A 26,990-nucleotide genomic window follows, 5' to 3' on the forward strand; every position below is an offset into this window, starting at 1 on the left:
TTGGGTGGTGGTTGGTTTCAGTGTAGGTATGGAGGCTTTTGGACGGTCACTTATTACTTAAAGATCCATGTAGTCAGGAGTTTTCTGGTGTTCTCAGGTTTTGGGCTTAAGTCTCCTGCCTCTGGATTTCACTTTTATTCTTCCTGTAGTCTCAGGACTTCTCCAACCATACAGCACTGATAATAAAACTTCTAGGTTAATGGTGAAAAGTTTCTCCCCCGTTAGGGACACCCAGAGAGGTTCACAGAGTTACATGAGGAAGAGGACAGGGAGGAGGGAGATAGAGATGAGCAGGAGGAGAAAAAGGGGGACTCAAGAGGAGAGAGACAGATCTACGAAGTTTTCTGATCCCAGAGTGTTCTCCATAGCCCAGACACCCACAAAGATTCACAGAGTTGGATTGGGAAGAGAAGGAGAAAGGAGGAAATAGAGGTGTTCTGAGGTAGAAAACAGAGAGTCAAGATTGGGAGAGAATAATCCACACACTCCTGAATAAAAATGGGAGCTGAATATTGGATTCTTAGATGTTCACAATTTATATCATATACTGAAAAACAAAAATTAAAAATCTAGAGTAGAGGTTAGACTCTTAAAAGTACTATATTAAAAACAAAAACCAAAACATACAAAAAATTTTTTTTAAGTATATATGAAGTTTGGTTTAAAAATAGGGCTTCTCTTTTTTTTTTTCTCTCTCTTTTCCTGTAAGGTTATAGTGTATTGAAAATGAAAATTAAGGAGTAGTAAGAGGAGTACTAGAGGACTTTAAAATAAATAAGAGAAAAAGAAAAATAGAAAATAGAAGAGAAGAAGAAAAAAGAAAAGAAAAAAAGAAGTAGAAAAAGAAGAAAATTTAAAAAAAAGAGAAAAAAATTGTTTTATCTAATTTAAAAAAATCATAAAAATCTATGAAAATTAAAGTTGAGGAGTAATGGGGGAGTAATAGGGAATTTTAAAGGAAAATAAAAGAGAAAAAAGAAAAAAAATTTTTTTTTTCCTTACTTAAAAAAAAAAAGAAAGAAAGAAAGAAAAAATATATCTAGGAATTTCTCTGGAGCTGTTTCGGTCAGTGTGGGTTCGGCTCAGTTTCAGATATCTCCTCGTTCCAGCTTACACTTCTCAATATCTACAGGCCCTTCTGGTGTAGTCGGTGTTTTCTTCAGGGATTTTAATCTGTTGCACCGGTCCCTTCTGAAGCGGTTCCCTTTGTTTATTTGGCTTCTGTTGCCCGTTTCTTCCCCGACTAATTTCCGCCCTGACACAGGCCGGCAGAGGTGAACTCTTATTCAGGTAGCTAGTTCTGTCGCGCTGCGGGGAGGGGCCGGCAATGCGGGGAGGGGCTGGCGCTCCGGGGAGGGCCCGGCGCTGCGGGGAGGGGCCGGCGCTCCGGGGAGGGGCCGGCGCTATTTTCTCCGTCTGGGCTGCTCAGGCTCCCGGCTGCTCTGCATGGAGCGCGCCCCACGCTGTGCGCGGTTCCAGCCCTCGGGCGACTCACAAAAGCGCGGTACACAAAGCTGCGCCTGCGTTTTGTCCCTACGCCGCCCGATTGGCTCAGGCAGCCAGGCGCTTGTCGGGCGCTCTCTCCCCGGGTGCGGCGCGTCTTCTGTCCTGCACGATCCCAGCCTCAGTTTCCTCCGCGCCGGTCGGGTGCGTGCGCCTTCTGCCCCCAGCGTCCCCAGCCCCAATCCCCGTCCGCACTGGCCGGGCGCGTGTACCGTGTCTAGCCACGACCCTCCCGGCGGACGTCGACCATCCAGAATCTCGGGAGGTCTTCTATTAGAAGGTAGAGGCCCGTCTGCAGTGGGGTAGGGGATGCGGTCCTTGGGGCAGAGCCTGCCCCCCTCCCCTCCCGCCTGCCTCCTGCCTCCGGCGGGGCTGGGCCGGTCCGCAGCCCGCGAGCTCTTCTCAGCACTTTCTCAGTCCCTTTGTTCTGCGAACGGCCGGCAGTGTGTTCGGGCCGGTTAATTTTCTCTCTCTCTTTTGCTCTCCAGTTCAAGAGCAAGTTCAAGCTGGGAACTCACAAAAGCTCCCTCCGATTGTCCTCAGGGCACTCCGCCCCGACCCTGCCCCAAGTAACGCCGCCTGCTCCTCTCCGTTCCGCCCCCACTTGCTGGTTGCGGATGCGGGCGTCTGGGGTACTTTTCTGCTGGGAGTTGCTTTTAGGCTCGTAATCTGTGGGTTTTATTTATTGTATCCCTCCCAGCCAGATTCAAACTCTGAGATTCAAACACTTCCCCCAGGCCCGCCAGTGCGAGGGTTTCCCGGTGTCTGGGAACATCCTCTATTACGACCCTTCCCGGGACGGATCTCCGTCCTTAGCTCTTTTGACTCACTTTTTATCTTTTATATTTTGTCCTACCTCCTTTCGAAGACCATGGGCTGCCTTTCTGGGCGCCTGATGACCTCAGCTAGCGATCAGAAGTTGTTTTGTAAAGTTTGCTCTGCGTTCAGTTATTCTTTTGATGAATTTCTAGGAGAGAAAGTGGTTTCTCCGTCCTACTCCTCTGCCATCTTGGCTCCTCCCCTTCACACGAGCATTTCTTAAACTAACCTGTTTCAATTGTGATTACTGATAGGTCGTTTGAAACCACGCCTTTTCAATGGAAGACATTAATGTCCTTTAATGTGAATTTAAATGGACCTAAAAAGCTAGACTTGTATTAATATGGAGTGGGTAGCTGTTCCCTCCTCCAGGGGACCTTCCCAATCCAGGGCTTGAACCCCAGTCTCCTGCATTACAGGTAGATTCTCTGCCATCTGAGCCACCACGTAAGCCTCCTGGGGCAACTCTTACCTCCTTGCTATGTCTTTGGCTGTTCAGTGGATTAATACACACAGAGGGTAACACAGCATCCAATGAACTGTTGGAACGAAGAGCTCTCTGCAGGGCTCTCCCTGCTGACTCAGGCCATGACCTTGGGCGTGGGTATTCTTCATGCTTCTACCAGTCGGTGTATAAGCCACAGTTTCTTGCCTTTGTGTGTCCTTCACTGCCAAAGGCGAGGTCCTCAGTCCTGTAAGATGTTTTAAACACTGCCAAGAAGATTGAGACTGGTTCTCACCATTCCTTGCCTGTTAGGGTGGAGGAGTTATAATCGATATAATCAATTATAGGGGTGATATATAGAAGTGATATAGGAGTGATTGTAGGAATGATATAGGAGGAGATGTAATTGAGCTGTAATCAGCATTCAAAGTCCTTTTAGTAAAATGCTAAAATACTAAAAAAAAAAAAATGACATGGGTTTTATTTCCATACCACATTCTAGAATTATGTCATTTTGGGTGGTTGGTCATATCGGAATAGGTTGATAATTCCCATTACAATTCTAATCCCTCCCTACTGGAAAAGCAAAGGATAGCTTGTCTGAAAATCAGAATGTTCAAATATAAAAGAAATATATATTATGTATTACATATAACCGGAGAAGGCAATGGCAAACCACTCCAGTACTCTTGCCTGGAAAATCCCATGGATGGAGGATCCTGTTAGGCTGCAGTCCGTGGGGTCTCTAGGAGTCGGACACCACTGAGTGACTTCACTTTCATTTTTCACTTTCACGCATTGCAGAAGGAAATAGCAACCCACACCAGTATTCTTGCCTGGAGAATTCCAGGGACAACAGAGCCTGGTGAGCTGCCGTCTATGGGGTCGTACAGAGTCGGACATGACCAAAGCGACTTAGCAGCAGCAGCCGCATTACATATAACTCACAGTCCTCTCTCCCTATCCTCAGTTAATCATCCTCAGATTCAGCCAACTACATATGATGTTCAGTTCAGTTCAGTTGCTCAGTCGTGTCTGACTCTTTGCGACCCCATGGACTGCAGCATGGCAGGCCTCCCTGTCCATCACCAACTCCCAGAGTTGACACAAACTCATGTCCATTGAGTTCGTGTTGCCATCCAACCATCTCATCTTCTGTTGTCGCCTTCTCCTCCTGCCTTCAATCTTTCCCAACATCAGGGTCTTTTCAAATGAGTCACCTCTTCGCATCAGGTAACCAAAGTATTCGAGTTTCAGCTGCAACATCAATCCTTCTAATGAATATTCAGGACTGATTTCCTTTAGGACTGAGTGGTTTGATCTCTTTGCAGTCCAAGAGACTCTCAACATCCAATCCAAGGGACTCTCCAAACATCACAGTTCAAAAGCATCAATTCTTCAGCACTCAGCTTTCTTTATAGTCCAACTCTCACATCCATACATGACTACTGGAAAAACCATAGCCTTGACTAAACAGACCTTTGTTGGCAAACTAATGTCTCTGCTTTTTAATATACTGGCTAGGTTTGGTTGTAACTTTCCTTCTAAGGAGCAAGTGTCTTTAAATTTCATGGGTGCAGTCACCATCTACAGTGATTTTGGAGACTAAGAAAATAAAGTCAGCCACTGCTTCCACTGTTTCCCCATCTATTTGCCATGAACTGATGAGACTGGATGCCATGATATTAGTTTTCTAAATGTTGAGCTTTAAGCGCACTTTTTTACTCTCCTTTTCACATTTACCAAGAAGCTCTTTAGTTCTTCTTCACTTTCTGCCGTAAGGGTGCTGTCATCTGTGTATCTGAGATTATTGATATTTCTCCCAGCAATCTTGATTCCAGCTTGTACTTCCTCCAGCCCAGCATTTCTCATGATGTACTCTGCATAGAAGTTAAATAAGCAGGGTGACAGTATACAGCCTCGACATACTCCTTTCCCTATTTGGAACCAGTCTGTTGCTCCATGTCCAGTTCTAACTGTTGCTTCCTGTTCTGCATACAGATTTCTCAAGAGGCAGGTCAGGTGGTCTGATATTCCCATCTCTTTCAGAATTCTCCACAGTTTATTGTGATTCACACAGTCAAAAGCTTTGGCATGGTCAATAAAGCAGAGATAGATGTTTTTCTGGAACTCTCTTGCTTTTTTGATGAGCCAGCTGATGTTGGCAATTTGATCTCTGGTTCCTCTGCCTTGTCTAAAATCAGCTTGAACATCTGGAAGTTCATAGTCATGTATTGTTGAAGCCTGGGTTGGAGAATTTTGAGCATTACTTTACTAGCGTGTGAGATAAGTGCAATTGTCTGGTAGTTTGAGCATTCTTTGGCATTGCCTTTCTTTGGGGTTGGAATGAAAACTGACCTTTTCCAGTCCTGTGGCCACTGCTGAGTTTTCCAAATTTGCTGGCATATTGAGTGCAGTGGTTTCACAATATCATCTTTTAGGATTTGAAATAGCTCAACTGGAATTCTGTCACCTCCACTAGCTTTGTTCATAGCGATGCTTCTGAAGGCCCACTTGACTTCGAATTCTAGGATGTGTGGCTCTAGGTGAGTGATCACACCATCGTGATTATCTGGCTGGTGGTGATATTTTTTGTATGGTTCTTCTGTGTATTCTTGCCACCTCTTCTTAATATCTTCTGCTTCTGTTAGGTCCATGCCATTTCTGTCCTTTATTGAGCCCCTCTTTGCATGAAATATTCCCCTGGTATCTCTAGCTTTTTTGAAGAGATCTCTAGTCTTTCCCATCTATTGTTTTCCTCTATTTCTTTGCATTGATCACTAAGGAACACTTTCTTATCTTTTCTTGCTCTTCTTTGGAACTCTGCATTCAAACGGGTATATCTTTCCTTTTTTCCTTTGCTTTTTGTTTCTCTTCTTTTCACAGCTACCTGTAAGGCCTTCTCAGGCAACTAGTTTGCTTCTTTTCATTTCTTTTTATTGGGCATCATCTTGATCCCTGTCTCCTGTACCATCTCATGAACCTCTGTCTATAGTTCATTAGGCACTCTGTCTATCAGATCCAGCCCCTTAAATCTCTTTCTCACTTCCACTGTATAATCATTAGGGATTTGATTTAGGTCATACCTGAATGGTTTAGTGGTTTTCCCGACTTTCTTCAATTTCAGTCTGAATTTGGCAATAAGGAGTGCATGATCTGAGCCACAGTCAGCTCCCAGTCTTGTTTTTGCTGACTGTATAGAGCTTCTCCATCTTTGGCTGCAAAGAATATAGTCAGTCTCATTTCTGTGTTGACCATTTGGTGATGTCCGTGTGTAGAGTCTTCTCTTGTGTTGTTGGAAGTGTGTATTTGCTATGACCAGTGCATTCTCTTGGCAAAACTCTGCTAGACTTTGCCCTGCTTCATTCTGTACTCCAAGGCCAAATTTGCCTGTTACTCCAGATATCTCTTGACTTCCTACTTTTGCATTCCAGTCCCCTATAATGAAAAGGACATCTTTTTGGGTGTTAGTTCTAAAAGATTTTGTAGACGTAGCACTAACTTACTGTTAAAAAAATAAATCCTCATCTAAGTGACCCTGAGCAGTTCAACCATGTGTTGTTCAAGATTCACCTCGTACCAACACATACATAGTTTCAGAAGAGGCTGACGTGATTACAGTGACTCTATAGTCCCACTGTGGTGTTGGAAAAGACTCTTGAGTGTTCCTTGGGCTACAAGGAGATCAAATCAACCATTCCTAAAGGAAATCAGTCCTGAATATTCAAGCTGAAGAACTGATGCTCAACCTGAAGCTCCAATACTCTGGCCACTGATGTACAGAACTAAGTCCTTGGAAAAGACCCTGATGCTGGGAAAGACTGAAGGCAGGAGGAGTAGGGGAAAACAGAGAATGAGATGGTTGGACATGAGTTTGAGTAAGTCTGGGAGTTGATGATGGACAGGGAAGCCTGGCATGCTACAGTCCATGGGGTTGGAAAGAGTTGGATATGACAGAGTGACTGAACTGAACTGAGAGTCCCACCATCTGCCGTCTGTTGCCTAGAGAACTAGAAAATGCGACGGTATAATTCAGACCCAATCTGAAGGTTGAAAAGCAATGGAAGTGATGGTGTAGCTGTCAGTCAAGAGTAAAGGCTGTAAGAACCAGGGAGCCACTTGTGTGTGTCCTGGAGTTTCCAGGCTCAGGAGCTAGAAACTCCAGTATTCATGGTCAAGACGAGAGAGGGAGCAGTTTTAAGTTCACAATAATATTGAGTAGAATGTACAGAAAGTTTTGTGAAAGGAGAACATCTCTTGCCATTTCAATACACAAGAAATGACACAGTCTCCAGAGGTTTCTGGAGTCCAAATGAGGGCTCCCAGACCTCCAATGCAACAGATGTCTCCACTCCCCCGGGTGATCGCTGAGGAGCTCATGGGGTGAAAGAAGCAGCCATCTGGGGCATCTCCCACTCCTTAAGTTGAACAAGGAAGCAGGATTTGGCCCCAGAGAGCTGAGATGTATGTGAAAGGAATGCACTCAATGAACCCAGAGGCTTGCATCTTCCCATATCTAGTATGCTAAACTCCTTCATTTGATGTCTGATTTTTCTTACCACCACCATTGGAATTGCAAAGTCAGACTGAGTGACTGAACAGCAACAATCTTTGGTGTTTAGACTACCTTCTCCTTTCTACAAACTTTATCACGTGAGCCCCCCTCTGGCCTTTTTGAAGCAGTTTTCTCAGAACTACTGAGATTCTGTCTCCTGGGCTTGGGTCCTAAACATTGCCACCAAATAAAATCTCCCTCTACTTTCAGGGGGTGGATAATGTTTTCATTGACAGTTTCCATCTAGCGTCTGGAACTCAGGTGAGCAGGGCCAGGACATGAGTATTGGGAAGAGGTCTTGGAAGAGCATATCAAATGGCAATAAATACACAACCTAAAACGTGAGAAATATGTTTTATTTGGTGACTACAGATTATAGCCAGAAAGGTGGCTTCTCAGATAGCTCTAAGGAACTGTTTAAAAGTTGTAAGGAGGAAAAAAAAGAAAAAGTTATAAGAAGAGCCACAGCATGTAAGATCATTTGGTGTAAAAAAAATCAGAAAATATCAAAAGATGATTGCATATGATAAAAATGATACATCTCACTTATTTTCATGCATTTTACATTTTATTTATTTATTTTTCTAATTTTTAAAATTTACTTATTTTGGTTGTGCTGTGTCTTCTTTGCTAAGCACAGCCTTTCTTTTATTGTGGCAAGCAGGGGCCACTCTCTAGTAGAAGTGTGTTGGTTTCTCATTTTGGTGGTTTCTCTCATTGCAGAACATTGCCCAGGCTATGTGTGCTTCAGTAGTCACAGCTCCCAGGCTCAGCCTGGTGCTTGTGGGGCTTGGGTTTAGTTGCTCCACAGCGTGTGGGACCGTCCCAGACCAGGGATCCAACCTGTATCCCTTGCACTGACTAGTGGATTCTTAATCACTGGACCACCAGGGATTTTTTTTCCTTTTTTTTTTTTTTTTTTTTTTTTGTTTAATGTATGGAAAGAGGCAAGAGTCTGGGTTTATTGAAGTCATCCATGTGACGTGCATGGTAACCACCTCAGGACACTGACCTTCATCTGCTCCTTGAACTGCCCTCAGGGCACACTGTCTTGGGGGCTGCAGTGGATGACGGCCTTTTGGCTGCAATAGCCTTTGTTTACTGACATGGCAAGTGAAATATTTGTCCCCAAGAAAAAACATGAGAAGACTGCAAGTGGAACTGAGGGAGAATATCTACAGAGTCCCCGCTAGATGCACCTAGTTTACAGAAGTGAAGCAGGGAAAACCTTATTTCACCAAAATTTATTCAGGCTCATGATCCTTTTCCTCGGATTATCTGAGGGCTTCCTTGTAAAATCCAGTTTGAATAATAATTCTAAGTCAGTTCAGCAAGAAACCCCACTCTTGATATCTGGTGTCCCCAAGAATCTGATCAAACTTTCTCACTGCCCACTATTAGTATCCAGTTCAGCTGGGCTGCCCTCAGCAAAAAATAGATTAGCTTGGTTCAGCCAAGATCCTTCGCAGACTTGATTCCTAGGAAATTACCAGCCAAGAAACACACTGCTTCTGAGTTGTGAGTTCCTACCACCTGCATCTGTTGAACTTGGATGACCCAAAATGCTAAGGTATCCTTGTCTGTATTATCATTGTCCTTGATAAAATTTGATGCAGCCACTTACACCTGTGTCTGTGTCTGATTTTCCTTGGAAACAATTTCCTCAGCTGATTACTTCTCAGTCAGGAAGTGTTCTTCAAGTATCCCCCAGATTCCCACATTCTCAAGGATGTCCAATTTGGAGTCTGACCACTTATGTAGCTTCCATATTGGGCCTCAAGTAATTTTCAGAAAATTCATTTTAACTTTAAAATAATCTTCTTTTTGATCTCATAGTAACTGTCATCCCAGAGGAACATCCCCACCTTGAATTTTGAAATTTCCACTAACATCACAGCCTTTTCCAACATTTATGTGGTCTCACAATTGGAGGGGTCCTTCTCATCCCTTCAGCTATGACAGGAATGGTCAAATTTAATTCAGATGACCATTATATTTACTACTGTGGGCAAGAATCTCTTTGAAGAAATGTAGTATTCCTCATAGTCAACAAAAAATCTGAAATGCAGTACTTGGGTGTAGTCTCAAAAATGACAGAATGACCTCAGCTCTTTTCCAAGGCAAACCATTCAACATCAAAGTAATCCAAGTCTATGCCCCAACCATGGACATGTCCAATGATGGACATGAATTTGACAAGCTCCAGGGGTTGCTGATGAACAGGGAAACCTGGCATGCTGTAGTCCATGGGGTCACAAAGAGTCGGACGCAACTGAGTGATGGAACTGTACTGATGCCCCAACCACTAATGCTGAAAGCTGAAGTTGAATGGTTCTGTGAAGACCTATGTGACCTTCTAGAACTAACACCAAAAAAAGATGACCTTTTCATCATAGGGGGCTAGAATGAAAATGTAGGAAGTCAAGAGAAACCTGGAGTAACAGGCAAGTTTGGCCTTGCAAAATGAAGCAGGCAAAGGCTAACAGAAGCTTGTCAAAAGAACATACCTGTCATAGCAAACACCCTTGCCATTAATCCAAGAGAAGACTCTACACATGGATATCACCAGATGGTCAATACCAAAATCAGACTGATTATATTCCTTGTAGTCAAACATGGAGAAGCTCTATATAGTCAACAAAAATGAGTCTGGGAGTTGACTGTGGCCAGATCATGAACTTATTGCCAACTTCAGACTCAAACTGAAGAATGTAGGGAAAACCACTGGGCCATTCAGGAATGACCTAAATCAAATCGCTTATGATTATACAGTGAAAGTGAAAGTCACTCAGTCATGTCCGATTCTTTGAGACCATGGACAATACAGTCAATGGAATTGTCCCGGCCAGAATAATGGAGTGGGGAGCCTTTCACGTCTCCAGAAAATCTTCCCAACCCAGAGATCAAGCCCAGATCTCCCACATTGCATGTAGATTCTTTAACAGCTGAACCACAAGGGAAGCCCAAGAATACTGGAGTGAATAGCCTATCCCTTCTCCAGTGGATCTTCTGGACCCAAGAATTGAACTGGGTCTCCTGCATTGCAGACCAACTGAGGTATCAGGGAAGACCCATGATTATACAGTGGAAGTGACAAATAGATTCATGGGAATAGATCTGGTAGATAAAGTGCTTGAAGAACTATGGGCAGAGGTTTGTAACATTGTACAGGAGGCGGTGATCAAAACCATCCCCAAGAAAAGAAACGCTAAAAGGCAAAATGGTTGTCTGAGGAGGCCTTAAAAATAGCTGAGAAAAAAAGAGAATTGAAAGGCAAAGGAGAAAAGAAAAGACATATCCATCTGAATTCAAAATTCCAGAAAATAACAAGGAGAGATAAGAAATCTATTTTAAGTGAAAAATGCAAAGAAATAGAGGAAAATAATAGGGCAGAAGAGACTAGAGATCTCTTGAAGAAAATTAGAAATCCCAAGGGAACATTTCATGCAAAGATGGGCATAATAAAGGACAGAAGTGGTATGGACCTAATTGAAGCAGAAGATATTAAGGAGAAGTAGCAAGAATACCCAGAAGAATTATTCAAAAAATCTCTTAATGACCCAGATAACCACAAAGGTGTGATCACTCACCTAGAGTCAGACATCCTGGAATGCAAAGTCAAGTGGGCCTTAGAAAGCTTCACTATCAACAAAGATAGTGGATATGATGAAATTCTAGCTGAGCTCTTTCAAATTCTAAAAGATGGTACTGTTAATGTGATACAGTCAATATGTCAGCAAATTTGGAAGATTCAGCAGTGGCCACAGGACTGGAAAATGTCACTTTTCATTCCAATCCCAAAGAGAGGCAATGCCAAAGAGTGTTCAAACTACCGCACAATTGCACGCATTTCACATGGTAGCAAGGTAAAGCTCAAAATCCATCAAGCTAGGCTTCAACAGTATGTGAATTGAGAGCTTCCAGATGTTCAAACTGGATTTAGAAAAGGCAGAGCAACCTGAGATCAAATTGCCAATATTCATTGGATCTTAGAAAAGACTAGAGAATTCCAGAAAAACATCTTCTGCTTCATTGACTATGCCAAAGAACATCTATTGACTGTGTGGATCACAACAAACTGTGGAAAATTCTCAAAGAGATGGGAATACCGGACAACCTTACTTGCCTCCTGAGAGACCTGTATGCAGGTCAAGAAGCCACTCTTAGAACTGGACAAGGAACAATGGACTGGTTAGAAATTGGGAAAAAAGTACATCAAGGCTGTATATTATTACCCTGATTATTTAACTCCTATGCTGAGTACATCATGTGAAATGCCAGGCTGGATGAAGCACAAGCTATAATCAAGATTGCTGGGAGAAATATCAATCAGCTCATATATGCAGGTGACACCACCCTAATGGCAGAAAGCGAAGAGGAACTAAAGAACCTCTTGATGAAAGTAAAAGAGGAGAGTGAAAAAGATGGCTTAGAACTCAATATTCAAAAAACAAAGATTATGGCATCCAATCTCATCACTTCATGGCAAATATAAGGGGAATAAATGCAGACAGTGACAGACTTTATTTTCCTGGGCTACAAAATCACTGTGGAATGTGACTGCAGTCTTGAATTTAAAAAAGATGTTCGCCCCTTGGAAGAAAAGAAATGACAAACCTAGATAGTATGTTGATAAGCAGAGACATTACTTTGCTGACAAAAGTTTAACTAGTCAAAGTTATGGCTTTTCCGGTACTCACATACGGATTTGGGAGTTGGATAATAAAAAACACTGAGCAATAAAGAACTGATTTCTTCAAACTGTGGTATTGGAGAACACTCTTAAGATTCCCTTGGACTGCAAGATGAAGCTAATCAATCCTAAAAGAAATCAACCCTGGGTATTCATTGGAAGGACTGATGCTGAAGCTGAAGCTCCAATACTTTGGCCACCTAATGCAAAGAGCTGACTCATTGGAAAGTAGCCTGATATTGGGAAAAATTGAAGGCGGGAGAAGATAACTGAGGATGAGATGATTATATGGTATCACTGACTCAATGGACTTCATGAAATGGTGAAGGACAGGGAAGCCTGGAATTCTGCAGTCCATGGGGTCGCAAAGAGTCAGACATGATTGAGCGGCTGAGCAACAGGAATCCATAATCCCTTCCCTTTCTTCTACCCAGGGATACAACTGTCCATATTCAGTTCAGTTCAGTTATTCAGTCGTGTCTGACTCTTTGTATCCCCATGGACTGCAGCACACCAGGCCTCCCTATCCAACACCAACTCCCAGAGCTTACTCAAACTAATGTTGATTGAGTTGGTGATGCTATCCAACCACCTCATTCTCTGTTGTCTGACCTCTTCTCCTCCAGCCTTCAATCTTTTCCAGCATTAGGGTCTTTTCCAATGAGTCAGCTCTTTGCATCAGGTGGCCAAAGTATTGGAGTTTCAGCTTCAGCATCAGTCCTTCCAATGAACATTCAGGACTGATTTCCTTTAGGATGGACTGGTGGGATCTCCTTGCAGTCCAAGGGACTCTCAAGAGTCTTCAACACCACAGTTCAAAAGCATCAATTCTTTGGTGATCAGCTTTCTTTATAGTCCAACTCCATACATGACCACTGGAATCCATACAAGAGCACTGTAAAAACCATAGCCTTGACTCTGGTTTTTAATATGCTCTCTAGGTTGGTCATAACTTTTCCTCCAAGGAGTAAGCATCTTTTAATTTCACTGGCCATATTAGCAAAACTCAACCAATTTAGTGGAATGAATAAAAGAATAATTCCTAGATTCCCCCTCACCCAATTCTTTTTCTTTCATGAATGATGATCTGACTCAATCAGTTCATCCGGAGACTGGCAGTAACCCAATCAGAATGAACCTGAGGGATGCTCTGGAATCCAATCAGGTAATGCCTACTGATTGGAAGTTAGCAGTTGAAAGGAGGGCAGATGTGGTTAAAAAGTTCCATAAAATGCCCAAGCACCAAAGAATAGGCACAGAAGCTTCACTCTCTGGAGTCACTCCTTATTTTCTCCCCGAAGTCTGAGGTCTGAGCAGCACCCCGCATACCAACCACTTCAGACCTGGTGAGTTAACCTCTGTGAGGGATGTTTTGCCAGCATGCAGTGAATGGTAGAATGCAGTTTGATATGGCATGGAGAGTTTTCATTTTCCTCCTCTTTTGGTTACATTTAAATCTATCTTTTTGCCTCAAAGTGTATTTTTGCTTCCATCTTAAACATTTTGATCTGTGCTTTGGTTTATATTATTTAAAAGTTTTAACTAGCAGTTTTTCTTTTTTAAAGACATCTGTTTGGAATGCTATTTCTTGATATTTAAGGTTTTCACTCTATACAATGACACTCTATACACTCTATACAAATGACATTCCCTTTACAAGTATCTCCTTCATCTTTCCCAGCTAACTTGACTTTGGGAACTGAGCATGATAGCTGTGTTATACATGAACTCCTGTCCCCATGATTTGGGCTTTAAGTGATAGTTTATTTTCTTCACCATAAAAGCAAAGGGAGTCAGCTTTTTCAGTCTCCTGGTACAGATATGCAGGAGGGAAATACATTAAGGAAAGCAGTGGATGGAAATGGATGAACCAACGGTTGGCTTTGTTCCTTCCAGGAACTTGTTAGATTCTTGCTCTAGTGGCAGGATGGGGAGAGCTCTGGCTTTATGGCCACAAACCCAGACTGGAATCCAGACACACCGAGTTCTTCCATTCTGGTTCATCATTGCCAGAGCAATGGCTATGCTCCTCATTTGATTTCTCTGACGTGTGGGGAGAGAGACTATCCTGATGGCTATGATTGTTCTGAGAAGGATGCCTTGTCCCCTTGTGTTTCCCAGGATTCCAATCAGAGAAGAGTCAGGATGAGTGCTCACAACCCTCCCAGACTTGTGATCTTGGCAGCAATTGGCCTGCTGAGAGACGAGCCCTCAGCCATCTCCGCTTTGGAGTATCTGCCCAGAGAGCTCTACCCGCCACTCTTCATGGCTGCTGTCTTTGGCCGACGCAGGGAGACCCTGAAGGCCATGGTGCCGGCCTGGCCCTTTGCCCGCCTGCCTCTGGGGGGCCTGATGCAAAAGCCTCACCAAGGAACCTTACAAGCAGTGCTGGACGGCCTTGATGTCCTGCTTGCCCAGAACGTTCACCCCAGGTGAGTTGGATCCAGGGAGCCTGGCCGGGTCTCGGATGTCCAGGATGAGACACCTGGTGCCAGGCAGAGTAGATGACCATGCGGTGGACCAGAGGCTTCTGGAAACGTTCAGAGGCCTTGAGAATTGCTGAGATCAGTTTGGGAAATTCCTTACAAAAATATAATAGGAAGGATGGAAGAGGAAAATGAGCTGGGGGAGAGGGAGCAAGAGAGGAAAGAAACAACAGCAGGTGAGAGCAGGAGTGCGAAGAAAGAGTGCAGATGGGGAGCTGGAATGTTGCCTAAACTCTGAGGCTGTGGGTTCATTCAATGTGTATTTTGAAGAATCTCACCCCACCCATCTGCTGTTTCCCCACAGGAGGTGCAAGCTGCAAGTGCTGGACTTAAGGAATACTGGCCAGGACTTCTGGAACATGTGGTCTGGAGGCAAGGACCACATGCCCTCAAGTTCACTGCTGGCCCCAGTGGCTGAGGACATGTCCAGGATAAGGCACGCCTTGACTCCCTTAGAAGTGTACATAGAACTTTGTCTTAAGAAAAAGCCCCTGGAGAAATTCCTCACCTACCTCTTCAGGTGGGTGGAGCAGAGAAAAGCCTCCATACACCTGTGCTGTAAGAAGATGAAGATTATTTCAATGTCCAAGGAAAATATGAAGGAAGTTCTCAGGATGGTGAAGCTGGACTGTGTACAGAAGGTAAAACTGAGTTTCACCCAGAAGCTGTCCACCCTGGCCCAGTTTGCTCCTCTCCTGGGTCAGATGAGCAACGTTCAGAGTCTCATTCTCTCCCGCATTCGGGGGTCTGCTGTTGAGGAGCAGGACCATCAGGATCTTCTGCAATTGACCTCTCAGATCCTCCGGCTGCGGGACCTCCGGGACCTCCGCATGGAAGCTCCGTCTTTCCTTGAAGGCCGTCTGGACCAGATGCTCAGGTGAGGCTCCACCGGCAGCTGATTAACAGTGGACACAATGGTAGAATATCAGGGGCAGTGTCTCATCTGGTGCTCCACCGTGAAATGCGGCATTACAGAAGAACAGCAATCCAGGTGGGGGGGATCTGTTACAGAAGCTCTGGAGAGGGACTCCATGCTGGGAACCCACAAATGAGGGGCCATAGATGTAGTACAGGTGTGTATGTGATTTCTTCTTTGGGGGGAGACTTCTCTGTTCTGAAGATTTATGTAATAGATAAGCGAAGGGGGCATTGAAGAGGTAAAATCACATCAGCCTGAGTGTTGTGAAAAGAAACTCCGTGATCACTAACATGGGACCACAAGGAGTCTGTTTTAAAGCCCAAGTCAGTAACAGGTGGCCTTTTGTTGCATATAAGGTAATTAATACATGGGAAATTCATGGTTCTGGAAATTATGGTAATGAAGCAGAGCCAAAAGAATATAAAAAGTGATAGAAAGTTTCTAGATGTCATAGGGCTGGGAGTTCCTAAAGACTGGCAGCCCCAGGGCGTGATGTGGGCTCCTTTGCTTCTGCATGTATTCCAAGAGCCTCACCTGGCCAGAGGTATATGCCCCTGCAGCTCACCCACAGAGTGGCAATCTAAATGAAAAGCATTTTTTATCTCATCTCCCAGAACTAACCTTCAGCAATGTCCACCCTGAAGGACACTTTGTGTCCCACTCTCCTCTGATCATGTTCCAGTGCATTCCATTATCCCCATTCATCCTGCTAAGGAAGTAGAGTGTACTGTACTCTGCTTGACAGGTGCGGAAAGATGGCTTTCAAGATCATGTGAATGTGATCCAGTCACACTAAGAAAATGGCAGGACTCAGCCTAGAATGAGCCTGGGCATTCTGGATATTGAACTTTGTCAGTTTTGGGCCAATCATTGACTTCTCCTCTGGGACTCACCTGCCACTTTGGTTTCCCTGATCTAATTGCTTGGTTTTTTCCCCCCTAGGTGCTTGAAGACCCCCTTGGACAACATCTCAATCACCAACTGCCTGCTTACAGAATCAGACCTGACCCATCTGTCCTGGTGTCCAAAACTCTGTCAGCTGAAAGGCCTGAATCTTAGTGGTGTTACCCTGACCGACTTTAGTCCCGAGCTCCTTCAAGTTCTGCTGGAGGAAGTTGCAGGCACTCTGGAAGAACTGGACTTAAACCTGTGTGGGATCACGGATGTCCACCTCACGGCCTTTTTGCCTGCCCTGAGCCGCTGCTCCCAGCTCAGGGTCCTCAGCATGTGCGGAAACCTCATCTCCATGGCCATCCTGGAGAGTCTCCTGCATCACACTGACAGGCTCCCCGATTTAAGTTTAGAGCTTTATCCGGCCCCTCGGGAGAGTTACAGCGCTCTGGGTGTCCTTCACTTGGAGAGGCTTGCCCAGATAAAGGCTGAGCTGAGGGTGATCCTTACAGGCTTAGAGCGTCCCAGGAAGATCTGGGTGAGCCCCAGCCCCTGTCCTCACTGCGGTGATGACATGTGTGGGCACCTGAGTCCCAACACGTAATTCTGTAATAGCCTGCCTAGTCGGTTGCTTCTATCAGAAGCTTTCTCCTGGACACCTGAAAACTGAAATCTAGGGCATACATCCATTATGAGGGGAAAACACAGCTCTGGTTTCTGATATTAGCTCAGTGTGATTGAGAAAACGTGATCCAGCAGGGGTGCGGGATTCCAAAAGGGCGTGTTGACTTGTGGAGTTGGCATGAGTTTTTAAGAGATGTGTTTATAGAGTCAAATATGAGACTGAATTTCTGGAAGATTCAGTCTGAGACACAGATGTTCAAGTTATTTCTGTATGCACAGTTGTAGAAATGGTCAGAAATAAAGAGACCTTCAGTGTAAATGATAAATGCCGTCCATGATATTATTCTGCTTTCTGTATTTACATCTCATGGATCTCCAGTTACTGGTGGGGTGGAAGCACTCTGTTGCCTATGACCTGAAACTCTGTCATTCCCTAGTTATCATTTTTCTCCCTGGTTTCCTTACCTGGTTCTGTGGGCTAACACAAACAGCAAAGGAAACACACTCAGTGGTCCTCAACAGCACACCCCTGTCAAGAGTGGGTGCTTACATGCGTATTCCTATGAGAAAAATGCTAAGATCATACAGGCACGAAACATGGCTTTGTTACATTTATATCACATTTCAGAAGTATGTCTTCTGAAGGCTAGGCCATGTCAATAAGAGTTTCATTTTATTCCCATACCTACTATTGGTCTTCCCTATCGAGGAAGACTAGTAGACCATGTTTATATCAAGACGAATAATAAAATGTCTGTAATATACACCATATAACTTATAGTTCACCATTTTTATCCTCAGCTCCCTACTCTCTCCCTCAATCAGCTGCAGATTCATTATAAAACCTTTCTTAAGATTCTCTGGATCTCCTGTCTTACTAGTCAATAATGATGCAGAAAATATTTTCCCTTATTCCCTCTTCTCATATCTAAATATGTACTATTACAAATATTCTCTCTGTGGTTTTAGATACGATTGATGGCCTTAAGGTATTTAGCTATGTTAGAAGCCTGAGTTCCCATTGTGTAGTGCAAGGGACACTAATTTTATAAAGTAGATGAGCTATAAGGTATATAGCTCGTTACATTTATAAATTTATAATACAGTGAAGAGAGGCACATGACATAAGCAATTTGAAAACAAGTTAGAACAAATTAAATGATTAGTGAAAATCAATTGTCGTCTGGTTGCAGTAATTCATCAAGTCCACAGGGAAGCTGGAGAAGCCAAATACTGGAGGACTCAACTAGAAAGAAAAACATAAATCCTTCATCTTTGTTTACAAAGTCATAAGCACCTAAGATCAGGTAGAACAATTACATCTCAAAGAAACAGGGCCATAATTGCAAGTTACTCCTGAAAGGGCTTTTATATCTGTAAGGTTAGAATTCTGGAAAAATATTTTATTATGCTGGCTTTTCCTAACTGTGTGAAAAACTATCAAATTTGGAACCTCAAAAGAAGCCCATTTGGCCATCTATTGTCATAACACTGAATAAAATTTGTCTCCAACACTTAACCCCATGTCCGTCTCTGATTTTCTTTGGCACAACTGAAGACAAGCTCAGGCAGGAAAGGCCCTTCTGAACATCCCCCAGATTCCCGCATACCCGAGAATGACCAACCTGGAATCTGGCCACTGCTGTCGAGCTCCATATCAGCCCATGAGCTTTCTTCAGAGACTAGTTTTTTGATCGATAGATTGGCTGTGCTAGGTCTTCCTTGCTGCAGGCTTTCTCTAGCTGCGGTGCACACGGCTGCTCCTCATCACAGTGCTCGGGCTTCCATTGTGGTGCGTCTCTCGTTCTGGAGCACAGGCTTAACTTGCTGCTACCCATGGGTTCAGTAGTTGTGGCTCCTGGGCTTAGTTACCCTGTGGCATGAGACATATTCCTGGGCCAGGGGTTGAACTGGCATCCCTTGCATTGTAAGGTAGATTCTTAAACTCTGGACCACCACAGAAGTCCAAAGTTTAAAAAAAACAAAATTTACTGAAGTATAGTTGAATCATTGTGTTTTTACTTAAACACAATTAAAAATAAACACAATTTAAACACACAATTAACATAATTTTAATTAAATTATTGTGTCTCATCTTAACTCTAAGGCAAAGTGACTCAGTTACACACATATATATTCTTTTTCATCATGTTTATGTTTAAAAGTGCTTGGGGCTAGTGCACTGGGATGACCCAGAGGGATGGGATGGGGAGGGAGGTGGGAGGTGGGTTCAGGATGGGGAACACATGTAAATTCATGGCTGATTCATGTCAGTGTATGGCAAAAACCACTACAATATTATAAAGTAATTAACCTCCAACTCGTAAAAATAAATGGAAAAAAAATAAAAAACAAGAAAATGTCACTCACCCTAACCCTAACCCTAATAAAAATAAATGAAAAAAAAATTTTTTAAACTGAATGTCACTTGAGTAAAATGCACTTTAATGCTATTTTATGTAAAGGTCATGTATATACATGAGAGAAATATGGTGAAAGCGATCTTCCCCAAAGAAACTAAGACAGAGAACACCCTTCAGGGAGTCTTCACCTTGGTAGTCAGAGGTGTATAAGAATTGTTCTGGCATCAAATAACTGGGGTGGGTGAGATGCATGGAAAATTCTTATAGATGGAGAAAGGGTCTCCCTTTGCACGTGACATTCAACTTCAAAGAAATCCTTGTATGATGCGTGCCAAAGTGGGAGTCATCCCTGAACATGGTAGTATGTTAACACCAATAGGAACTTCGTATCAAGTGCAGAAAAGATGTTGGTATTTATGAAGAGAAAAGCAGAATTTTATTTCTGGGCCTAATGGTGTCAGCTTGATCAGAATCTGTGTGGATTTAGCTAGGTCTGAGGAAACAGCAATCATCTAAATACAATGGAAAAGGGGCCAGTGTAATTATGATTTATTCGACTTCAAAGACGCCTGAAAAATGGCAGGGGAACAGCCATCTGGAGAGTGTCCCCAGTGAGACAAAAAAAATGAACAACTTAAAGAAAACCCTTGGACGACAGGGTTACTGGGGACTGAAGCAGGGTTATTTGGGACTGAAGCAAGTTTATTTCTGCTCTGATTTCAAGTTCCCAAAGAGCGCACAGTGCTCACCCTCAGTGTGCTGTGCCGATCTCAACTTTCTGGGAAAGAAAGCCTCTAAGGTGACACTGTCTCCTCTGAGCCTCTCTTCCTGTCTTTTTCCCTTGAGATTTATTGCATTTCTTTTTGGGGCCTTGGGTCTTCACTGTTGTTCCTGCTTTTCTCTAGCTGGGGCAAGGGGGCGGCTCTCTAGTCGTGCTGCGCAGCCTTCTCACTGAGGTGGCTTCTCTTGCTGCAGAGCAAACTCTAGAGTGCTTGACTTTCAGCAGTTTCGGCTCCCAGGATTTAGAGCACAGACTCAACAGCTGTGGCAAACGGGTTTATGTGCCTCATGTCACGTGGGATTGTCTCAGACCAGGGATCAAACCTATGTCTCCTGCATTGACAGTCAGATTTTTTACGACTGAACCACAGGGAAGCCCTCTTTTACTATCTTAAAATCACTCAGAGTAACGTATTTAAATTTCCCTGTTTCTCAAAATACAAAAATGGAAAAGAAATCTTTATTTTCCATTGTTGGGATCATTCATGATGTCCTTTTAGGAATGCTCAGCCCCAAACTGTCCAGAACCACTCTTACTCTCACTGAGGTTTTGACCTGTCCACCTTCAGAGAAGGCTTGGCTTAGGCCTGGAAAACCAATCACATCCCCCAAAGCTCTTCCCTTATTTCCCGGTTATGCTCAGAATCTCCTGTGTTTCCTACATAATATCTGAGTTAAAATCTCATACAGGACTGAGTGTATTGTGTTTTCTTTGATGACAATACCACTGTTTTCATGAAGCTGGTTTAGTTCAGGGATATTTTGCTAATTTTGACTTGACCAGATTTCCCCCAACAATGATTCTGCCAACTTTTGTTCTTTCTTGTCCAAGGGCAATAATCCCTTTCATGCTTGACCCGCAAGAATATAACTGTTCATAGTAGTAGAATACAGTCAATATTTGTGAAGTCAATCAGTGAATAGGTCCTTGATTCCCTGACCACCCCAACACTCTCTGTTTGGTGATGTGTATATGATTCAATCAACTAATCTAGAGAAATATGATGATCCAATCAGGGTCAATCCAATGGTCAGCTCTGTAATCTAATCAGATATACTGTTCCAGTTGGGTTAGCAGTGGGGCAGAGGGATGATAGAACCAGAAAGACTTATAAAAGTCTCAAGCACTGGAGAAGAGGTGCAGAATTTCCTGGCTCTGGAGACATCAGAGAGGTTCTCACAGGGTTTGAGGTGTGAGCACCCCACCAGTCACATTAGAACAGTAAGTTATCACGCTTATATAAGGACGCTCTTCTCTTACTAGTAATTCTCTAATCTTGAAAGGTGCCATGTATCCCTAGTGCAGGAGGAGTTATTAAAAAATCAGTTCTTTCTGAGGAACATATTACAGGTTTGATTTTGCCTCTCAGTGTAGTTTTGCCTGAACTCAAACATTTTAATTAGTGCTTTAACTTCTATCATTTTAAAATATCTTTCAAAGACATTTAAAGTATGTATTTAAAACATCTTTTTGGACTTTTGTTTCATGAATTTAAAATATACAATTCTTACACAAATGGCATTCACGTTAGGGGTAACTGAGGATGGAGGCTGTGTTGGTCCACATGACCTTCCTCTTCTTATTGATTTAGGGCTCTAAATGATGCTCTGACATCATCCTCTCATGAAGACTGGAGTGAGTTTTCATTCTTCCTGCTACCCCCTTCCAGGTGGGACTTGGATTAATCAAAGCAGTGTGTGGAACTGAATGGGCTGGTGGTTGCCTTTCCTCTGGACTGGTACTTGTGAGAGGCTTGTTCTGAATCCAATAGGGAAAGAGCTATAGCTTTGTGCCTATTGAGGTGAATGGCATGTGGCCTGACTGAGGCATGTCCACCCCTGCCAGAGCAGTGCCTTAGTCCTGAGTAGGTTCCTCTGAAGGGTTGGGAGATTGTCTTGGGTGTGCTCCTGCTTGGCCTGACATGGATGATATACTTATTGGCATTTTCCACAGGATTCCTCCTTAAGTAGAATCAGGATGAGTGTCCGGATCACCTGTAGGCTCCTGGACCTTGAGGGAATCCACCTGCTCATGGAAGATGCCTTGGTCTATTCTTGTTTGGAGTTTCTGCCCAGGGAACACTTCCCACCCCTCTTCATGGACGCAATCCATGGGAGACACATCAAGACCTTGGGATCATGGTGCAAGCCTGTCCCTTTGTCCGCCTGCCTCTGGGGGGCCTCCTTGCCCTGCCTCATGTGGGGCCCTTATGAGCAGCTCTGGAAGCACTTGATGTCCTGCTGGCCCAGAAGGTTCACTCTAGGGGAACCAGATGCAGGGAGCTTGACAGGGTCCTGGGCATCCCAGAGGAGACCTCTAGGGTGGGCCAAGGGGGTGACCCAGAGACAGAGCCGAGGGATCTGAGGGTGGCAGTGAAGAGGCTGGAGGCCTGGGCTCACCATGGGAAATGCCTCCTGACGTGCAAGGGTGCCTGAGACCCTAGGGCAGTGAGAGAACACGCCCCGTCTCCTTCCCGTGAGGCTAATCCTACTAGAAGTGGAGACCTGGAGAGGAGAGGGGGAGAAAGGGAGCTGAGACAGAGAGGCTCAGAGGGGAGCCGGCGAGGCAGCAGGTGAGGAGAGAGTTCTGAGATAAACACAGGAGGTGGTCTGTGGTCTATTTCTGAGGCTGTGGCTGCAGTCTGTGTGGATGGTAATGCATCCCTGTCAATCTCCTGTTCCTCATAGGAGGTGCAAACTGCAGGTGCTAGGTTCATGGAATACTGGCCGGAATTTCTGGAGCACGTGGGCTGGAGCCAGCACTGAAGGGTGCTCACACTCAGGAAAGGCCCCAGTGGTGGAGCAGAGGTCAAGGACACACCAGGCCTTGGCTACCTTAAAATAAACAAAGACCTTTGCCTGAAGAAAAGGACCCTGGGCAACTTCCTCCCCTACTTCCCCAGGTGGTTGGTGCAGAGAAAACCCTGCAAAACACCTGTGCTGTAAGAAGCTGACGATCTCTGCAATGGCCCTGGACAGTATCACGAATCTCCTGAATATGCAGCTGGATTGTATCTAGGAGGTGCAAATGACCTGGATCTGGCATCTGTCCATCCTGGCCACGTTTGCTCCTCTCCTGGGTCAGACGAGCAGCGTGCAGAGACTCCATCTCTCCCGCATTCATGGTCTGCCCGTGAGGAGCAGCAGCAGGAGGAAGTGGTCTGATTTCCCCCTCTGTTTCTAAGCTCACCGTCTCCAGTCTGTCTATCTGGACTCTCCCTCCTTGTCTGAACCTGCCTGGACCAGACGCTCAGGTGAGGGTGGACCGCTGCCTGGGAAACAGTGAACACAACACTGGCACGTCAAGCCCACGGGGTCCTCCGTGGCTCCATCCTGCGCGGTGGTATCACTTCACCTCGGAAATCAAGGGGGAGGAGCAGAGACAGCACACTAGAGATCTCTGGGTGGGGCGGTTTGGATCCCGTGAGGGCGGGCGTGGGTTCCCTTAGGAAGGGAAAGCTTTGTCAGATGACTAAGGAAATAGGTAAGTGAAGAGGGTATTAAAGAAGGGACACCACCTCAGACCCAAGCAATTTGAGAGAAAAGGTCTGAGGAATTCCCTGGGGGTCCAGTGGTGAGGACTCTTCTCTTTTGGGGCTGAAAGTCCAGGTTTCATCCCTGGTGGGGGAAGAATTTTCACAACCTGTGCACTGTGGCCAGAAAAGAAAAATGAAAAGAGAAAGATCGGGAGAGAGACAGAGAGAAAAGCTCTGTGCTTACCAGATTCTTGAACACAATGAATTTGTCTCAAATCACGAGTCCCTAAAAGATTACCTTTTGCTCCTGATAAGCTAGTTAGTGATTAAGAAATGCATAATTCTGAGAGGATTGTAGTGGAGCAGGAGCCAGAAATCATACAAAGCTGCAGACGGTTTGCAGGTGATGCAGAGAGGAACTGCCAGGCCAAAATGAGACGGGTCATTCTGGGTACTGACCTTCAGGAGGTGGTTAGTAGGACCTTGTCTATGGGCAAATCACCTATCTCGCAACTTTAGCTCAACTGCCATCCTGATTTCTCAGACCTAATTGCTTGCTTTCTCCCCAGATGCCCAAGGACCCCCTTGGCCCTCCCAGCAGTAACAAACTGGCAGCTTACAGAGTCAGACTTGCCCCATCTATCCCAGAGCCCAACATGCATCAGCTCAAAGACCTGGATCTGAGTGAGGTCACCATGACAGACTTTAGTCCTGAGATCCTCCACGTTCTTCTGGAATAAGTTGCAACCACCCTCCAGGAAGTGAACTGGTGTGGGGTCACAGAGTCCCGACGTGAGTCCAACCTGCGTCCTTGCACCAGGAATAGAAAACCAATCCATGATTCAGACATCAGCTCAACCTGAATAGAAAGGAAAGATGATCCTGCGGAAGTGCAGGACTACAAGGGGAAATGCAGACTCTGGTTGGTGATGGGACCTTCAGAGACATGGGTTTATAGCATGACAAACATGAATTAATTTCCGGAAGGAAATCTTGTATGCACATGTGGCATTACCCTTGGGTGGGGATTGGAGATAAATGGTCACAAATAAGGAAACCTGCATTGTATTTGTCTCCGGTGCCCTTCATGATACATTATCGTGTGTGTCTGTCTTCATCTCAGGAATCCCCAGGTATCGATGAAAGCAAACACACAGGATCGTCTATGCTCAGAAACCCCACTGTGCCCACTGGTTGTCTATTCTGTCTTGGACATCTGCCACCTCCTAGCTTACTGCGGTGGCTGTTCAGTGGCTTTCTGCTCACACAGCAAGGGGAACATACTCAGTGGCCGAGGAGTCACTGGAGCGAAGAGCTCTCCATTAGGGTACCCAGGGCCCTGGACGTGAGCTGGGCTCGGGGTTCTCCTGGTGGGCCCATAGGTCCCAGTCCCTGACCTTTGCTAGGAAAGGGCTTCACCATGCACGTCAAGACCCTCCCTCCTAGAAGCATCATCCACACTGCAGATGAGCCCAGTCTCTTATCCCCACCAACCCATCCCTGTCAAGCGTGTGCAGTGGTCCTCCTTGAATAAGTTATAGTAAACATATACAGTAAAGTTATACAATTTCCTTTGAGTATAATACTAAAATCATACAGGCATATAGCATGGCTTTAGTGTTTCTAAGCTACATTAAGAAAATGCACCCTTTTGTGGGAGTACCTCATGTCTTTGGGAAAGTGACATTATTCCCGTAATACCTACTGTCTCTCCCTATTCAGGGGAGAATAGCAGCATGTTTTATCATCAACATATCAGCCTGTTGTCAAAAACACTCCCTATATACATTTTATAATTCTTAGTCAACTCTCCCTACACTCACTTCCACATCCTGAGACTTAAGCACCTGCAGATGGGGTACATTTATTCTAGAAAAATGTCCTGGAGTAATAGGATCTGAGGAGTTCAAAGGCGTGCTGGTCGAGAATGATGTGTATATGCATTAGAAGGGATTATTATGGGAAGGGGTTCAAAGAAGGTACAATGATGGAGTCTCATGATCTGCTTTCTCTAAAGGAGAGGACCAGCAAATCCACTTTGACAATTCAGGCCAATGCTTAGGACTAAAAATGGGGGGAGCTTGTGATGTAACTCCAAGCAGGAGGCTAAAGGCCTAAGAACCCAGGCACCACTCGGGTAAGTCCTGGAGTCTCGTCTCAAGAGCCAGAAGTGGCTATGTTCATGGGCAAGAAGAGAATGAGGGAGAGAAGACAGTACCTTGTTCCATTCAGGACCCCAGGAATTGGACAAAACCCAACCTTGTAGGTGAGGGCAGATGTCTTCACTCATTTGATGGGTTTAAATGCTGCTCTCTTCCTGGAACATCATATCAGAAACACCCACTCTTAATGTCACATAAATTTAACCAACACAGAGACCATACACAAAGGACACCCAAATGAAGGCTCCTCCTGCTGAAGATTCAAGAGCTGGTATTGTTGGCTCTGGGGATGGAGTGAATGTTGGGCTGGGGGGAATACAGCAGTGGGTTGCTATTCCCTTCCCCAAGGGATCTTCCTCACCCAGGGATCGAACCCGGGTCTCCCACTTTGTAGAGAACTTCTTTACCGTCTGAGTCACCAGGGAAGCCTTATCCTGGAAATCAGTAAGATGAAACATGTTAAGGTCTTGGCACTCTACCTGGTATAGAGTATGAGCTCAGTAAATGAGTCGTTGCCTTCTTTTCCCTTGCAGGCAGACACCCCCAGGAGTCTTCGTTCCTCGGGCTCACTCTATGTTCCTATGACAAGAAGGAAAGAAGGAGGGCTCAGTACTTACATGAGGCCTTGAATGAATCAGAATTCCCCCAGGCTGCTTTAGTAGCCCTCACAGGAAGGGGCAAGAGTTGGTCATAGGAAAGATTCCCCTCCTCTCTGGGGACAGACATCCTGAGCCTCAGGACTCCTAGGTGACCTGCTGGTACATCACCTCAGAGGATGTGAACTAATGTTGCAAGCAGGGCTGTGGGGTTCAGCATCCTATAAACACATGCTGTAATGTCAATGCATTTCTGCTGTGATTTATATAAACATAAGGACTTCCCTGTAGCTCCAATGATAAAGAATCTGCCTGCTATGCAGGAGACCACGGTTCTATCCCTGGGTTGGGAAGATCCTCTGGAGAAAGGGATGACAAGTCACTCTCGTATTCCTGTCTGGAGAATCCCATGGACAGAGGAGCTTTTTGGGCTACATTCCACGGGGTAGCAAAGAGTTGGACATGACTGAGCAACTAACACACATTGTATAAACATAGAAGATATACAGTGTCTGTCTTTTAAAATTATAAAGAAAATTTACTGAAAAGATGCATGTGGATTTGGAGTCTCCAAAGAAAAATATCTTTAAAATGGATTTCAAAGATCATTCCAAAGACAGTTTCTTTAAAAATATTTGATATAAGTTTTCAAAACTGGATTGCAAATATCCTTTTTAA

The 26,990-nt window shown here is 44.6% G+C and overlaps 1 protein-coding gene across 1 annotated transcript; it reads left to right on the forward strand.

Annotated features, from left to right (window-relative positions):
- Positions 1 to 1,812: 1,812 nt before the first annotated feature.
- On the forward strand, positions 1,813 to 24,294 carry LOC136168738 (PRAME family member 8-like). The gene is made up of 6 exons (XM_065936433.1): positions 1,813 to 1,950; positions 1,992 to 2,072; positions 14,137 to 14,447; positions 14,806 to 15,378; positions 16,363 to 16,849; positions 24,124 to 24,294. Exons 1-6 carry the CDS (start codon positions 1,813 to 1,815, stop codon positions 24,292 to 24,294), a joined length of 1,761 nt encoding a protein of 586 aa, XP_065792505.1.
- Positions 24,295 to 26,990: the final 2,696 nt, after the last annotated feature.

This window comes from Muntiacus reevesi, chromosome 5 (assembly GCF_963930625.1).
Source record: "Muntiacus reevesi chromosome 5, mMunRee1.1, whole genome shotgun sequence".
Lineage (NCBI taxonomy): Eukaryota > Metazoa > Chordata > Mammalia > Artiodactyla > Cervidae > Muntiacus > Muntiacus reevesi.